At 39.1% G+C, this 15,000-nt stretch overlaps 1 protein-coding gene and 9 non-coding genes across 11 annotated transcripts in view; 4 read left to right on the forward strand and 6 right to left on the reverse strand.

The window, feature by feature from the left end:
- Positions 1 to 33, reverse strand: part of Trnam-cau (transfer RNA methionine (anticodon CAU)) — a 72-nt gene extending 39 nt beyond the window's left edge. Inside the window, exon 1 of the tRNA in view lies at positions 1 to 33. This exon is cut by the window's left edge and continues 39 nt beyond it. This is a non-coding gene — a tRNA (tRNA-Met).
- The window catches only part of LOC140951987 (uncharacterized), a 46,992-nt gene that overhangs the window by 18,418 nt on the left and 13,574 nt on the right, over positions 1 to 15,000 (forward strand). For both annotated transcript variants that reach the window (XM_073401373.1, XM_073401374.1), the window contains exons 13-18: positions 5,977 to 6,243; positions 7,273 to 7,542; positions 8,833 to 8,991; positions 10,034 to 10,297; positions 11,898 to 12,225; positions 13,251 to 13,388. In XM_073401373.1, the coding sequence (XP_073257474.1) occupies positions 5,977 to 6,243; positions 7,273 to 7,542; positions 8,833 to 8,991; positions 10,034 to 10,297; positions 11,898 to 12,225; positions 13,251 to 13,388 (1,426 nt within the window). The remainder of the gene's footprint in view (positions 1 to 5,976; positions 6,244 to 7,272; positions 7,543 to 8,832; positions 8,992 to 10,033; positions 10,298 to 11,897; positions 12,226 to 13,250; positions 13,389 to 15,000) is intronic.
- On the reverse strand, positions 388 to 459 carry Trnam-cau (transfer RNA methionine (anticodon CAU)). Its single transcript has one exon. It is a non-coding gene; the product is annotated as a tRNA-Met (tRNA).
- Positions 1,581 to 1,662, forward strand: Trnas-uga (transfer RNA serine (anticodon UGA)). Its single transcript has one exon. It is a non-coding gene; the product is annotated as a tRNA-Ser (tRNA).
- Positions 2,592 to 2,663, forward strand: Trnam-cau (transfer RNA methionine (anticodon CAU)). Its single transcript has one exon. It is a non-coding gene; the product is annotated as a tRNA-Met (tRNA).
- On the forward strand, positions 3,627 to 3,708 carry Trnas-cga (transfer RNA serine (anticodon CGA)). The gene has a single exon. It is a non-coding gene; the product is annotated as a tRNA-Ser (tRNA).
- Positions 4,465 to 4,536, reverse strand: Trnam-cau (transfer RNA methionine (anticodon CAU)). Its single transcript has one exon. It is a non-coding gene; the product is annotated as a tRNA-Met (tRNA).
- On the reverse strand, positions 8,665 to 8,746 carry Trnas-aga (transfer RNA serine (anticodon AGA)). The gene has a single exon. It is a non-coding gene; the product is annotated as a tRNA-Ser (tRNA).
- Trnam-cau (transfer RNA methionine (anticodon CAU)) lies at positions 10,963 to 11,034 on the reverse strand. The gene has a single exon. It is a non-coding gene; the product is annotated as a tRNA-Met (tRNA).
- On the reverse strand, positions 11,408 to 11,479 carry Trnam-cau (transfer RNA methionine (anticodon CAU)). Its single transcript has one exon. It is a non-coding gene; the product is annotated as a tRNA-Met (tRNA).

Below are 15,000 nucleotides of genomic sequence, written 5' to 3' on the forward strand. Positions count from 1 at the left end.
GGGCCCAGCACGCTTCCACTGCGCCACTCTGCTATCGGCGATCCAGAGAAGTTCTTCCGAGTTATCTAAAGAGATCATGTCACTGTCTCTGTAAAGCTGGTGTAGATCGTAAATGTCAAGACAGTTTCAACAGTTTTGCACCTCGATTAAAAAAATAGTGAGTAAGTGTTAAAAAGGAAATACCCTTTTTCATTTGCACTTGATTTCAATCTGTAAATTCGTTTACATTGACTAGTATTCTCTCCTGGTTTCACTTTGCTTCCGCTGCTTTGCTCTTCCAATTTCAAAAGAGGGAAGAAAAACTTTTCAAGTTGGTAAATCAACACGGAAAAAAGTAAGCAAAAAGTGAAACAAAAAGATCTCAAAAATCAGTTAAGAAAAAAAACATAGCAGAGCGAGGTTTTGATCCTCGGACCTCTGGGTTATGGGCCCAGCACGCTTCCACTGCGCCACTCTGCTTCGCGTGTCTTTAAGAAGTTTCTTTGCTGCTCCGATTAGTAAGAGTTTCCAGATGCCTGTGCGAGCTAAGCGCGAAAGTTGGAATGATAGGAACGCAGGATACGTTTAAGGTGAAGTGATGGTGATTTACTATCGCCTTGGAATCGCGTTGGTATTTGGAAGATTTAAAACAGTACCTTGCCCTTTAACTTTAACTTTTATGAGATCCCATTGAGAAACGTTTCTATAGTATAACAGAATTCAAAGTGACCCGCGTTTAATAAAGGCGTTAAATGTTTTTTTTTAATGACAAGTTGCTGCTTGAATTAAAGTCTTGCATCTTTTGGATTTCATAAACGGCTTAAATAACAGAGAGCCTGCGAGCAAGCTGTTGTGTTAGGGTTTGGTGCTTTCAGTAACTTTTATGTGTAAAGTCGTAGGTTAAACTTGAAGCCTGTTAAATTTTTCTCCACTGAATGATTGCCCCGTCCACGTTTAAAAGATACGTTGAGAAATGTTGGTCTAAATAGCAATGATATTGGTGGTAGTAGTGGGTCAGTAGTTTATCCGCTAAGGTTTGCATGAATGAGTTACTGGTTATCTAGCGCCGAAAAAAACTTTATTGGCAGAGAGCTCACCACGTAACCTGCAACTGCCTACAATTTTTGAACTCGGTTAGCGCAAAATACCGTGATTTGTCAGTGTTTCGCAGAATAATTGATCCGCTCGCCACTGACAAATCACGATATTTTGCTCAACCTCGTCTAATACGTCAGAATGATCGACATCTTAGTCGTGATTATGGACACTTCTTAATGGCAAGTCATATTTGAGTCTGAGTCGGATACTGTAAGGGTTAACGGTATTCTGACGTCTCTAAATCCATATGTATGAACTTTTGACGCTTAAGGCTGATTTTCGCTAGCGACGGAGTCGGAATGGTGGTCATAAGTGCACGATGTTATAATTATATGATCTAGTGATGCAGGTTACCCATTCCGCATCCTACGCTTGCCTATATTTCATGAGCCTGGTACGAAAGAGAACTTTGTCTTCTATTTCCAAGTCGAATCAGACTTCAACTACTTGCACAAAACTAATATTCAATGCAATTTGTTATTCGTACCGTTAACTCCAAGCTAGTAGTCGTGGCCGAGTGGTTAAGGCGATGGACTTGAAATCCATTGGGGTCTCCCCGCGCAAGTTCGAATCCCGCCGACTACGTTTTGTCTCGAAATTTAAACACTTTTTCATAGCAATAATTACGACCGTCAGCTTCTTTCTCTTGCTATCTGTTGCACTTGCCCTGAAACAAGTTCCTTGATTGTATTTTCTAGTAGAAGAAAATCCGGCGATTGTGGTAGCGTTGCTAACGGCTTATCATCTCTATAAAGCCGACAATAGCCCAGGACGTTTCTTTAATATTTGTAATAAAGAATCCAGTTTTGTTGGTTTTAAAAGTAATGGGAAGAGTTTGTACGTTATAACGCAACAATTTGGGCAAGTTTGGTGGCAAAATAATGCACCATTTTAATAGATTTTGATTTTGAAAAGTTTTTTTCGGGCCTGAAATTTGAACAGGATTTTTAAGAAACGCTCCCCCGACCAACATCAAAATAAACCCAACAAAAACAAAAAGGCCGGAATTCCCAGGAATCCAAGTTGCCAACGTATTAAACCAGTACAAATTTAATCTTGACACTTGTTTCTCTGCCGGAGAAAATTCGTAGATTTTGTCTTCAGCAGTCTTCTTTTACACAACTGCATGGAACAAAAAACAACAACAAAGCGTTATAACAGAGCGAGGTTTTGATAGTCAGACATCTGATTTGTGGGTACCGCACGCTTCCACTGCATGCGGCACTCTACCAACGTCAGTATAAAAAAATCTGATAAACAACAGCCATTGTAAAAAAAATTAAACCTGGTTTATATTGGTTTACTCTTGCATCAGCTGCTTGCTAATTTTTGCTGAGCTATTGGTTATCATTTAGACTATTACCAACGGGATTCCAAGGCAACAGTAAGTCACCATCACTTCACCTTAAACATACCCTGCGTTCCTATCATTCCAACTTTCGCGCTTTGCTCGCACAGGCATCTGGGAACTCTTACTAATCGGACCGGTGAAAAAACTTCTCAAAGACACGCGAAGCAGAGTGGCGCAGTGGAAGCGTGCTGGGCCCATAACCCAGAGGTCCGAGGATCAAAACCTCGCTCTGCTATTTTTATTTTTATCAGTAAAAAAATGCGATACTTCCCTCCAAAATTCGGAGAGAACGCGGATCGCACTTGTGCGAACTCGAGGATATTCGTCATTTTGGGTATTCCAAGAATATTCCGTTTGTACTCTCGTTTTGGTTTCCTCTCAAATAATCATCAGCAGCACATTTTGTAACATAAACTCGTTTTTCTTTCTTGACCACCAGTGCTATATAAGCCCCTGGCTTCATCGTTATTTTTGATCCATGTAATAAAGAATTATCTGAAACAAAGGTGACTTCAAAAAGCGCAACATTCGCCGTGCAAATTGCAGTCAGTAAAGGGTCAATTTAATTTGCTTTTAAAAAATGTCTTGCATTTACTGTTTATTATAGCTCGCAGAACTATTTTTTCTAGGGTTGCCTTAATACACCACAACAACAAAAGCAACAAAAATGCGTTGTATTTCATCGGCGTATGGACGATTTCTCTCTTACAGCAGGGCTATCAATACTTTCCTCTTCATTTTCAATCTATTAACCGTATTTTTCAAGATTTTTTTCTACGAGGTATGTAAATGGGGTCAAAATAGATCAGCAATGACATTTTCACCCGCCTTCTAAATTTAGAGACAGAAACGGCACATACTCACACCACAGCACTGTTCCTTGAACACCTTTAAACAAATCTCAGAATCACTATTGGGTCGGTTTATCTCATTGACTCGTAGAGAACCACGTAATAAAACCAAGATCCGATAGGGATCTACAGATCTATGTAGCCTTGAACTGCTACAGTTCTCGCTAACGTGAGGAGCAATGAAAGAACAACCTTCCGCCAAATTATTTTTTCTTCGGACAAGTCTTAACAATGCCGGGTTTTTTCCCGCGACTTCGGCTTTCGGCCTTTGGCCTGCAGCCTATACCGAAGCATTCCGACGCACACGATTAAAAGAACTCTGGTACCCAGCGCATTATGTACTGGAAGTAGTCGTGGCCGAGTGGTTAAGGCGATGGACTCGAAATCCATTGGGGTCTCCCCGCGCAGGTTCGAATCCTGCCGACTACGATAGTTACCCTTTTAATTTTTGACCTTTACATGCCACATTTTACACATATTAGGCCAGAAATGCGGGATATGTACCCAGGCTACCTGTTTTTTTTTGTTGTTGCTGCGCGGCGGGTTATTTACAGGTCGACGGCGCGATACTGGCGACCTTGCAGCTCTCGGAAGATCTTACGGGATTGGTTGGGAAAACAATGAACAAATAAAGTTAACAATGGAACCCAGCTCGAAAAACAAAGTTGCGACCCCCCCATAGGGTCCAATTAATTTAAAAGTTCTGGAAGTATTAAATGCAGCCTACTGACGCCATTACGAGCAGTGAAGGTCGCTTGACCGAACAGAAAGACGTTAGCGGCAAGCGATCACATAGATGTCACTAATATTGTCTCTAATAAATGAAGAGATTTGTTTTAGTTCATGCTGCCAATTTTTTCTCGATCTGGTTTCTATTCCGAATTTTTGAAACGACGTTGCTGGCCGCTGAAAACATCAGTAAGAACTCCACTATACAAACACACAGTAATGTCAAACTTATGCATTAGCCTTTTTTACTTTTCGCTTCCGGCATCAGGTGATCAGCATTTTGTCGCCGGTACTATTCACTGTTTGTGCTTGACCGATGTCTTTCAAGATAATATTAAACTCTAAAAGAAAAAGCATTACTGAAAACTTGCGTGTTTTTTTTTTTTTTTTTTAATGAGTTGTGACTTTGTCCCAGCAGTTTAACCCTTACAATGAGAGTGGCGGAAGAAAAAAAAATAGCAGAGCGAGGTTTTGATCCTCGGACCTCTGGGTTATGGGCCCAGCACGCTTCCACTGCGCCACTCTGCTTCGCGTGTCTTTGAGAAGTTTTTTTACTGCTCCGATTAGTAAGAGTTCCCAGATGCCTGTGCGAAAGCGCAAAAGTTGGAATGATAGGAACGCAGGGTACATTTACGGTACAGTGATAGTGACTTACTATCGCCTTGGAATCGCGTTGGTATATGGAAGATTTAAAACCCCTGAGTACCTTGCCGTTTAACAATAACTTTTATAAAACGGTAATTCACGTCTCAAGCACGATTCCGATGCAACAGGTGACTGCTACACCAAGCTTCTTAGCCTTTAAGTAAGTGTGACTGATTTCACTCTGCACCAAATTGGGTTTGGTCGCAGAGGAATCCTTGATACCAAGGCCAAATAAGGCGCTTCTCAAACTAAGAAAAACTCTACCAACCTGAGCTCATAAGCCAGAGGATCCGAAGATCAAAACCTCGCTCGGCTAGGCTTTATTGTCCGTCATTTATATATATATATCTATTTTTTGAACTTTTCGCTGTTTTTATTGACCCTCGCGAACCCGAATGTACGAAGACCAGAACCTTGTCCAGCTGAAGGGGTTTTATATTGTCGAAATGTGTTTACAATTTGAAATAGGCTTTTAGTTAGTATAATTAACTTCAATTTAACCTTGCGGCATAAGAAAATCGTAATCCCAAAATTAAAGCGAAAGAACTAGTTCAGTTCTAATCGGACATCTGTGCATGTCTTTGTTTCCAGTATATATGCCAGCAAAACTGATAGTAATTCAGTCAATGTTCAATTTCTGCGATCTTACGACACAAGGACTTTTAGTCCATTTCCTAGGAAATTGTTTGTTCTTGCACACCCTAACTTACTCAAAATCGCTTGCACTTGACTTGAGCAGGCTAAAAGCCATTAGAAAGAGGAGGAAAAGAAGAGAAAAAAGAGGGAAGCAAAAATAGCAGAGCGAGGTTTCGATCCTCGGACCTCAGGGACCTCTAATCCTAGCACGATTCCACTGCGCCACTCTGCTTACCATGGGCCCCTGATAAAAAAAAAATAAGAGAAAGGCTATTTACGTTAATTATCACGCTGGGATCGCCTTGCAATCATTGTTATGATTATTATTTTTTAAACCCTAATGAAAATAAATAAAGAAAAAAGAATGAAGGTAGGAAAATAAATCATAAGTAAAAGTTATGAATTCACTATTTTCACATTGGCGCCAGGCACCTTGGTTAGCCTCCTAAATTTAGTAAAAGGATAGTTTTTAATTTTTTCTGGGCATTAGAAGTTAAAAAAAATTGCTGAAGCAACATTTTAAGGGTAATCAAGAAGTATTTTCGGTAATGTGAAAATATTGAATGAAAAAAGTGTTTGGGTTGCCTATAGTTATAATAGAGCTCATTAAGACAACAAATGAATTTTTACTATCAGTTTCTACTTGCGTCTTAAATTATGATGATTGTGTTTTATCCTTTTCCACAGGACTACATTGTGTTTCTGCCAGAGGATTATTACAAGGCGGAACTTCTCAAAGATGTTTCCTCAGAGCCATGTTTGCTGCGAACCTCAAAGCCTGAGCACTGCGATATGTACACGTATTATGAGCCTAAAAGCCCGTCGATCATCACCGTGTCTGGGGACAAGGCATATACGCTCCCATTAAAAGGAAACCCTGATATATTTATCGATCCGCGATTTGATTTAAGGGACCAAAGACTGTCCAATATGGCGTTGTTGGGTAACATTCAGGTAATACTGTATTCTGGTTTTACTGTTCTCGAAGTAAGATGTAATAAGGCACGCAATGCGTACATGTGTCTACTAATGTGCTGTAAGGGATGAGAGGAGATAGATGTAATAGAATGCACGATGCATAAACATGTCTATTAATGTGCTGTAATGAAAGATGTTTATACGTAGAGGTCTTTACCACAGAACCAGATTAATTCGGTCACAAAAAGAACAGATCCTAGTTTCCGCATTACCTTTTTATAAAGGGAGGTATCTTAGGCAACAAGTTAATTGTCCGTTACAGTAATGTGAGCGTATGATTGAGGTGCCTGCAATGTAAGGAGAGGTTTACTTAGGCAATCAAACCTCCTTAATGCGAACAGGAAAGGAACAGATCCAAGTTTCCTCATACATAGGTGTCCTTATTATAGAAGTAGGCATTGAATGAATTTTCGTATCTTTGGCACAAGTTCAAAAACACGTTAATAATTGATAAGGAAAAAAACAAAAGAAATTAATGTTTAATGAGTATTTTTATATGTGATAAAGGCACGGCTAAATTTTACGTCCAATTTTTTAGACCAAAATAACCCCATCTAACTATTAGTGCAAGAATGAGTTGATCTATATCAGAGATTTTGAAGCCGTCCAAAAAACTCGCAGTCAGGTTTAAAAACCCCCGGCTTCGCCTCCGAGTTTTTAATCCTGTAATACACTCCTGCTTGGTTTTTAAACAGTACGTAAATTGTCTGTTATGACGTAGATATGTATGCGTATTATACTTATTGCACGTATTAACTGTAAAAAGGGAGATTCAACTTTACATTCAAACCACCTTACGAAGGACAACAAATGGGGAAGACAGAGGTGTCCCGATAATATACAGGTGTGAAATGCCGCATGACACTTGGTGTCCTTGAAGGGACCAAGAAAACTGAAAGCAGCGCCTTGACTTTGCTCGTTGTCAGAAAAGTCAACCCGGAATTTACTGAAAATTCCCCGGCGCCATCTCCCGAGACTAATGTTCTTTTTTAAACAATTTTTAAGCCTTCAATAGGATTTGATATCTCAGTGCCGGAATCCGGTCATTACGTCATCATGGTGACGTATCTCCACCCAGAGAGATTTACTCAACGTGCGTTTGTTAGAGTAGGATATGAACGAGGACAACTGGAGATTTTACCTTGTAAATACCAGTTTGCCTGCCGTCAGTTTGCTATGGATGACAATAAGAAGCCCAAGTCCTTTGAGTTGACGGCCTCTCCAAACAAACATGAACTGAAACTGGAAAGTTCGGTGTCATCAAAAATTGCCGTGGTGGGTATTACATAAATCTTTGTTCTCCCAGCAGAAGAAGTTTAATGACATAAAAGATGTAGTGGTGTGGGCTGGAAAAACCAATGCTATGTAGACACTGTACCGGATAGCTTTTCATGTTGACATGAAAAATTCTCCGGCCTTATATGAATAGCAAACGGCTCAGAACTGAAACAACTCATTCACACACATCAAGCATCGTAACAGTAGGGCAGTTGGCCGAGGGTTTGGTGGGATAAAAATCGTCACTCTTATTTTACTTCCGTCTCAGTGGGTTACAGGCCTCGCTCTTACCCATTTACTTCTGCTACGGTTGAATACCACCGCCACAAACAATGGCATTGAACCCCATCCGATTTGTGACAAACTACTTTGAAGATGGACGTGGCGTAACTACGCTCAGTTAAAGAAACCTCACCGAAATCACTGTTTCTATCTGTTAACAAAAGCCCCATCTGATATGGTTTTCGTGCCGGGGTAAGAGACATCCGATATAATGCTCCCTACGGAAATATGGTACGTGCCAGAGATATATAACGGGCTGAACGAAGTTGTAATCACTGACTACCTATCCGCATGTAGATACTCACGTGGATAGCCTGCAGCAAAGGCCAACTCATGAGCGAGCTTGAGAAAATCTTATCAGGGAAGTTAAGCCAAACCAGGATTGAGCGAGAGGTTCCTTGCCTGCTACTAATCGTGGTCTTAATAAAAGTTAATCAGTACTTCATTCAGTTGCTGGTCTTGATTCATTCAATCAGCTTTCAGATTTTCAGATGTATGTCACACTTTGTTTGTTTGGGTTTTTAGTTTTTCCTGAATACGACCAATGGGCCATTTCACGATGGCGTCATTATATTTCTATGACCAGAATTCTTCAGGGGTTTGCTTTCTTGTGCAAATTAGGGCTTTGTTATGGGATTACTGATTACTGAATTTAAATATGAAAGAAAAACGAAGTGAATGGTGAATAGTAAAATGACACCGTGCGACGATCTCTCCACAACCATAGACTTGTTCCGCCCCCATCAAAATGTTCTTAGTGTAAAATACAATTTTGTGATGACAATTTTCCCCTGAAATGTCCCCTTTCCTTTACTAAAATTCAAAAACTTGATATTTCGTAGTCGGCAGGATTCGAACCTACGCGGGGAGACCCCAATGGATTTCTAGTCCATCGCCTTAACCACTCGGCCACGACTACCTGAGTAATACACTTTGTTACCGTTTGTTATAGAGAGTGTTACAATGTTCTGTTTCTATTTTCCCATGCATGTTTTTTTTTTTCAGATTTCAATCACCGTCATACCCCTTGCAAAATGGAATATACAGTACATTCAACCCGCATTCCATTGTCGAATGTACAATAAATCCTGCGTCTCCACTAGCTATGATATACCACCAGATGCCATTCAACTGGCCGCTTTTTCACGTCGAATACAAGATAAGGTACCTCTACAAACTACTATTAAAAGTAAAAATAGAGAAATGATCGTAAGAACCGGCCTCTAAGCAACCACGATGTCACCTGCAGCGAAAAAAAGGAATTTGCTTTAATTTAAACTTTTTGACATTATTCAATTTGTCAACTGAACTAAATTCTATAGGATCTAAATTGTACATGTTTGTTCATAAGAAAATAATGGTCTTCTGTTGACGTGCTCCATAAAAGGTGAAATAAGGACTTTCCACGTCGTGGTCGTGTAGTAACGATGCATATGCATTTCTTTTTTAACCCCTAGCTTTTACCTTTTTGTTGCTGATGTTGTCGCTGTGGTCGTTGAGTAAAGGGGCTGTGTCATGGCAGTCCAGTTCATTTTGTTTGATTTTGCCAATTACTCGCCCTCAATCGCTATGGAACTTAAAGTAAGCAAAGAAATCACATTTAAATGACAAAATCAGAGATCGAGATAAACAAATATGTCTCCTCAGCATTATTTTTGAAGTTGCAAGCAGCAGGGATCAACTTTGAAAAACTGTTAGGCTGAACAGTTTTCAATAACCCTAATTTCAATCCGTTTCAATCTTCTTCAGTTTCACTCATCCGTGGCATCTGTTGTTTCTGTTATTTAACCTTCCTTTAAAGTTTTAAGCGGTTATTTTTATGTTTCTCTTAATTTAACGAGCATTTTGTAATTTCCTAATTTGGCTGAATTTCGTGACACAACTCCTTTAAGCATGCGGCACTGTAGTCGCAGTTGTGCATGCAATTAATGCGCCGACGAATTATACTTTCCCGGCGAACAGGGAAATATTCCCGCGCAAAGTACAGGTACTTGTGATATAAACAGCGTTAAATGGTAAATTTGGAGCCTTTCACTTTTTCCATACGTTTCCCACATGAGCATACGTCTGCGGGAACCTTATCTTTAAAGCCACCTACTCATTGATAATTTAATTCATCATCATCATCATCACTTTTATTTATGCACGGTAAAAACATCAGGCAATATACGATAAAATTATTGTTTATAACGCTTTGCTTTTTTAGATGATAACTATTTTGACTGGAGCTGTTCGTCCCAAAACCATCTACTATGTGATGGTGTATTACAAACAGCCCCAGAGTTTGTCGACAAGAGTCGAGCAGATATTGATTGCAGATCAAGTGAAGTCGAACATCTCCGTAACCTTTCAGTACTGCCCCGCCAGATCTGGCTGTCGAATTGTCCTTGGAGAGGAGGATGGAAGACGCTTTCAGTTTAGCAAAGGCGTCTTTACTGCTACCATTGAACACGATAGGCGGACACAAGTGGTAGGAAGAAAAAACTTTCTTTTTGATTATACTGGTCTGGCTTGTAATATTCTCACTGATACTAGGGCTAATTTGGTTGACAATCTGCCGGAACTGGATCTGCCATCTCGTGCGTCACTTTCATTGATAGTGTGTGATCGCGTCTACCATCGAAATTACCTAATACGCTTGTTTGCAATAGCTTGTTTTAGTCTATGAATCATTTCTCTGGCTAGTTTTCTTAAACTTGGCTATAACTGACGCCCAGCTTTAGGCCCCGTGTATATGGCGAAAAGTTGTCCCTCCCTCACCTACATTTTCTTTTAACGTTCGTTAACGTAAGAGACAAAAAGTTGGCCCAGCTAGAAGGGGAACCTTCCTGACCGGTTCACCCGTTTGTGATGGTATGGTCATCCTCCTGGCCGGGCCAACTTTTCTCCATATAAACACTTTGGCTCGCACAGCCGGGGTAACTCGGTCAAGTTGAGACAATCAGAGCATGAGCGAGCTCTGTTGGCTCGGGCAAAAGGGCCACCTTTTCTGAGATACACGCTGATCCGTTACCCAGGACAGGTTTTTTTCATTTACAGTACTCTGACTTATTCTTTTTCTCCCCCCCCCCCCCCCTCCCTCAAAAAAATATTCTTAAGTTATAAAAGGGTTAAATCAAAACACTGAAAGAGCCATAGCAGAGCGAGGTTTTGATCCTCGGACCTCTGGGTTATGGGCCCAGCACGCTTCCACTGCGCCACTCTGCTATCTGCGTTCCAGAGAAGTTCTTCCGAGTTATATAAAGAGATCTGGTCACTGTCTCTGTAAAGCTGGTGTAGATGGTAAATGGCAAGAGAGTTTCAATAGTTTTGCACCTCGATTAAAAAATATAGTGAATAAGTACTAAAAAGGAATTTTTTCATTTGCATCTGAGTTCTGTAAATTTGTTTACATTGTCTAGTTGTGTTGGATTTATTAAGTTTCCAATACTTCACTTTGCTTCTGCTGCTTTGCTCTTCTTTTTTCAAAAGAGGGAAGAAAAGCATTTCATGTTGGTAAATCAACACAGAAAAAAATATTTCCTTAGGATTGGAAAGCGAAACAAAATATCTCCAAAATAAGTTAAGAAAAAAGACAACATAGCAGAGCGAGGTTTTGATCCTCGGACCTCTGGGTTATGGGCCCAGCACGCTTCCACTGCGCCACTCTGCTATCTATTGGACATTCTCGCTTGTTTAGCTATTCAAATGTTAACTGCCTCAGGTCGTTGCACAAAATGGAGGCTAGGTGCTAATCTGCTTTGCTTTTTTTCCGCTGTATTCTCTCTCTTTTTTTTATTCTGAACAGATATTCAGGTTGTAAATCCTGCATAACAGAACCTTCCAATTTACTGTGCTTACTGCCGACATCTTGATAACTTTATTGCAATCTATTTTTTGCAAACTTACAATCGTATTGTAATCTTGATTACCCTATTTCTTTTTAAATTTATATTAAACTGGAAAAATATGCACTCTAAGCTGTCGTCCTGGCAGGAAGAAGAAGTCCAGAGTAAAAGGAAATCATTATACTCGTCATAATCAGATTGCAGGTGCAAATTTCCTGTTTTTGATTTTACTTGTTGACATAGGGACACATACTTCTGGTGCCACAGGGATCCTACTCTACCCGCCTCCTGGAACCTCAATCTATCGACCGAGTGCAGCAGTTTATTCAAAGTTGCGGTAAAGATCACTTTCACATCGACCCAGGCCAGGCGGGAAGAATGTGTCGAGAGGGTGTCTTTACTTTAACGATTGGTTTCAATCGTCAACCTTTACAGTGTAAATGCAGTCTTCTTGGTTCTAGATCCGTGTTTTGTGAGAAGTTTGGCGGGCAGTGTCTTTGTCGTGCCAATGTGGTTGGGAGAACGTGTGATAGGTGCCGGCTTGGTCACTCAGGTTTCCCGCGTTGCAGAAGTAAGCGACTATCTTGTTCCAGAATGACATTTTTTCTAAATATTGTTTCTCAACAGTGCAATGGAAACGTATTACTTCATGCATAACTTTCTCTGAAATAGTCAGTCGATACGACACGAATTCAAGGGTTCAGTATAGAACAAGTTTTACAGAATAACAGTGGCATAGGGTAGTACTGTTCAGTAGACCTTTTCAGCTTGTGTGTTTTGTTTTCCCATTTCAACCATGTTATGTTACCCCAGGGACCTGGATGTTTCTCTAAAATGTCTTTTTATCTACGTGCAGATGTCGGATGCATAACATATTGAACACATCACTTGGTGTAAATTGGGAAAAAAAATGCAAGCCGAACAGATCTATAGCTTCATGTATCTCAATGGTAGCACTTTAAAAGTTCTACTATAAGATTCTAAAGTTAGAGCCTTACATAGCTGGAAATAGTACCATCAGGAAAGTATGGCCCATGTGGACCTGGAAATCGACTGCTTTCTCCTCAAAACATCCTCAGTTTCATTCGGACACTTTAAATTTAGAACAAAATTTTACAGCATAATAAATAGCACCGGCTGCCAGGAAAGTACCACTTGGTAACTTTCATTCCAATAGTCAGGCGTACCTACTGATATCGTTCAGAATAATGGTACTGTTGTGTCATTTCTTTTAAGCATTTTAACCTCAGTGTTCTAAAAGGTAGAACTGCATCATACAGAGCCGTACGACTTAACAGATAACTGGGATGTGTTCTTGTGGGGATCATAAGATTAGATTGTCTATCTCAGATCCTTCGGATGCGTTTATACGACAAGATAAGCAAAAATTACCCCCAATTTTATTTAGCGTGCCTTCAGTGAGTATTGGTGCGAATTTGATTTAGATTTGATCTGATAAATCTATGCAGGAGTGTAATTCAAAACCCATTGCTAGATTAAATATTAGAAGTAAAATCCTTTTTTGAATTCAAGAATCCGAATTAGTATTTTCCCAAAGACAGGCATTCTTAGACAAGGCTTATTAATTTGTCCTAGGTTGTGGTTGTCATGAGATTGGTTCAGTGTCGCCTACTTGCACGTCAAGCGGACGATGCCGCTGCAAGCCTGGATTTGGAGGATATAAATGTGACAGGTGTAGATCATCGGGTTATTATGGATTCCCGGATTGTAAACGTAAGTTGTTTATCGAACGTGATTTAAGGTGTTTCGATACAGTTTTTCAGAGGCCATACCGATATTTTTCAATCGCCTTAAAAGTGATTTTTTCCTTGTCCGATCGCTATAAAATTTTTACCAGTAACTGGCTATGGATTGAGATTTGTGAAAATGTAGTTTTAAATAAAATCGAGATTACTATGACAACAATAAACAAAAAACTTTGAAATTGATAAAAGCCGAATTTTGTGTGATCTAGACCTGCTACTGAAAATCCAACACTAGGAACTTAAAGTTTGGTGTTTAGCAAACAATCTCCGTAAGAAGTAAAAAATTCTGTATGTTTGAATTCGACTAAAAAGAATATATATTTTAAACCTTAAATTTTCAATAGCGGTGATAGATTATTTAATGAAAACGTTATAAATGACTCAAATTATTCTTAAGTAGCGTAAGAATGATGCTTAATATCATATTTTGATGCTAGGAAATTTTGGTGTACTTTCGTTCATGCGATCTTGAAATCTAACCCCTTTTCTCACCACCTGTATAAGTGCAACTTCATTCAGAATTTGGACTTTTAGCGCTTTCTTGTATATCTCCAAAACGACTCGAACGAATTTTTTTTAAAATCTCTTTACATAATCTTCATAATGTATATAAAAATGTCTGTAACTTTCATTAAGATTGATTCACTGCAACACCTTGAAATTTCAAGAGAAACCTATCCTACGAACCAGTCAAAAATCTGCGTTACAATAATCACTGTTTTGACGTTATGCTAATTTTTCCAAATTAATGCGGACAGTACATATATCCATGACTAGTACATTTCAGTGTGAGTATTGTCAATGTTTTACATTCAAAAGATGCGATAAATTCAAACTAAAATGTACTAGTCATGGAGGTATGTATAGTGCGCATTATTTTGGAAAAATTAGCATAACGTCAAAACAGTGAATGTTGTAACGCAGATTTTTGTCCGGTTCGTAGGATAAGTTTGTCCTGAAATTTCAAGGTGCTGCAGTGAATCAATCTTAATGAAAGTTTCAGACATTTTTATATACATTATGGAGATTATGTGAAGAGATTTTAAAAAAATTCGTTCGAGTCGTTTTGGAGATATACAAGAAAGCGCTAAAAGTCCAAATTCTGAATGAAGTTACACTTATACAGGTGGTGAGAAAACGGGTTAGATTTCAAGATCGCATGAACAAAAGTGCACTAAAATTTCCTAGCATCAAAATATGATATTAAGCATCATTCTTATGCTACTTAAGAATAATTTGAGTCATTTATAACGTTTTTATTAAACAACCTATCACGGCTATTGAAAGTTTAAGGTTTGAAATATTTTTTCGTTTTAGTCGAATTCAAACATACAGAATTTTTTACTTCTTACGGATATTGTTTGCTAAACACCAAACTTTAAGTTCCTAGTGTTGGATTTTCAGTAGCAGGTCTAGATCACACAAAATTTGGCTTTTATCAATTTCAAAGTTTTTTGTTTACTGTTGTCATAGTAATATCGATTTTATTTAAAACTACATTTTCACATATTTCAATCCATAGCCAATTACTGGTAAAAATTTTATAGCGATCGGACAAGGAAAAAATCACTTTTAAGGCG

The sequence above is a fragment of the Porites lutea genome, chromosome 11, assembly GCF_958299795.1.
Source record: "Porites lutea chromosome 11, jaPorLute2.1, whole genome shotgun sequence".
Lineage (NCBI taxonomy): Eukaryota > Metazoa > Cnidaria > Anthozoa > Scleractinia > Poritidae > Porites > Porites lutea.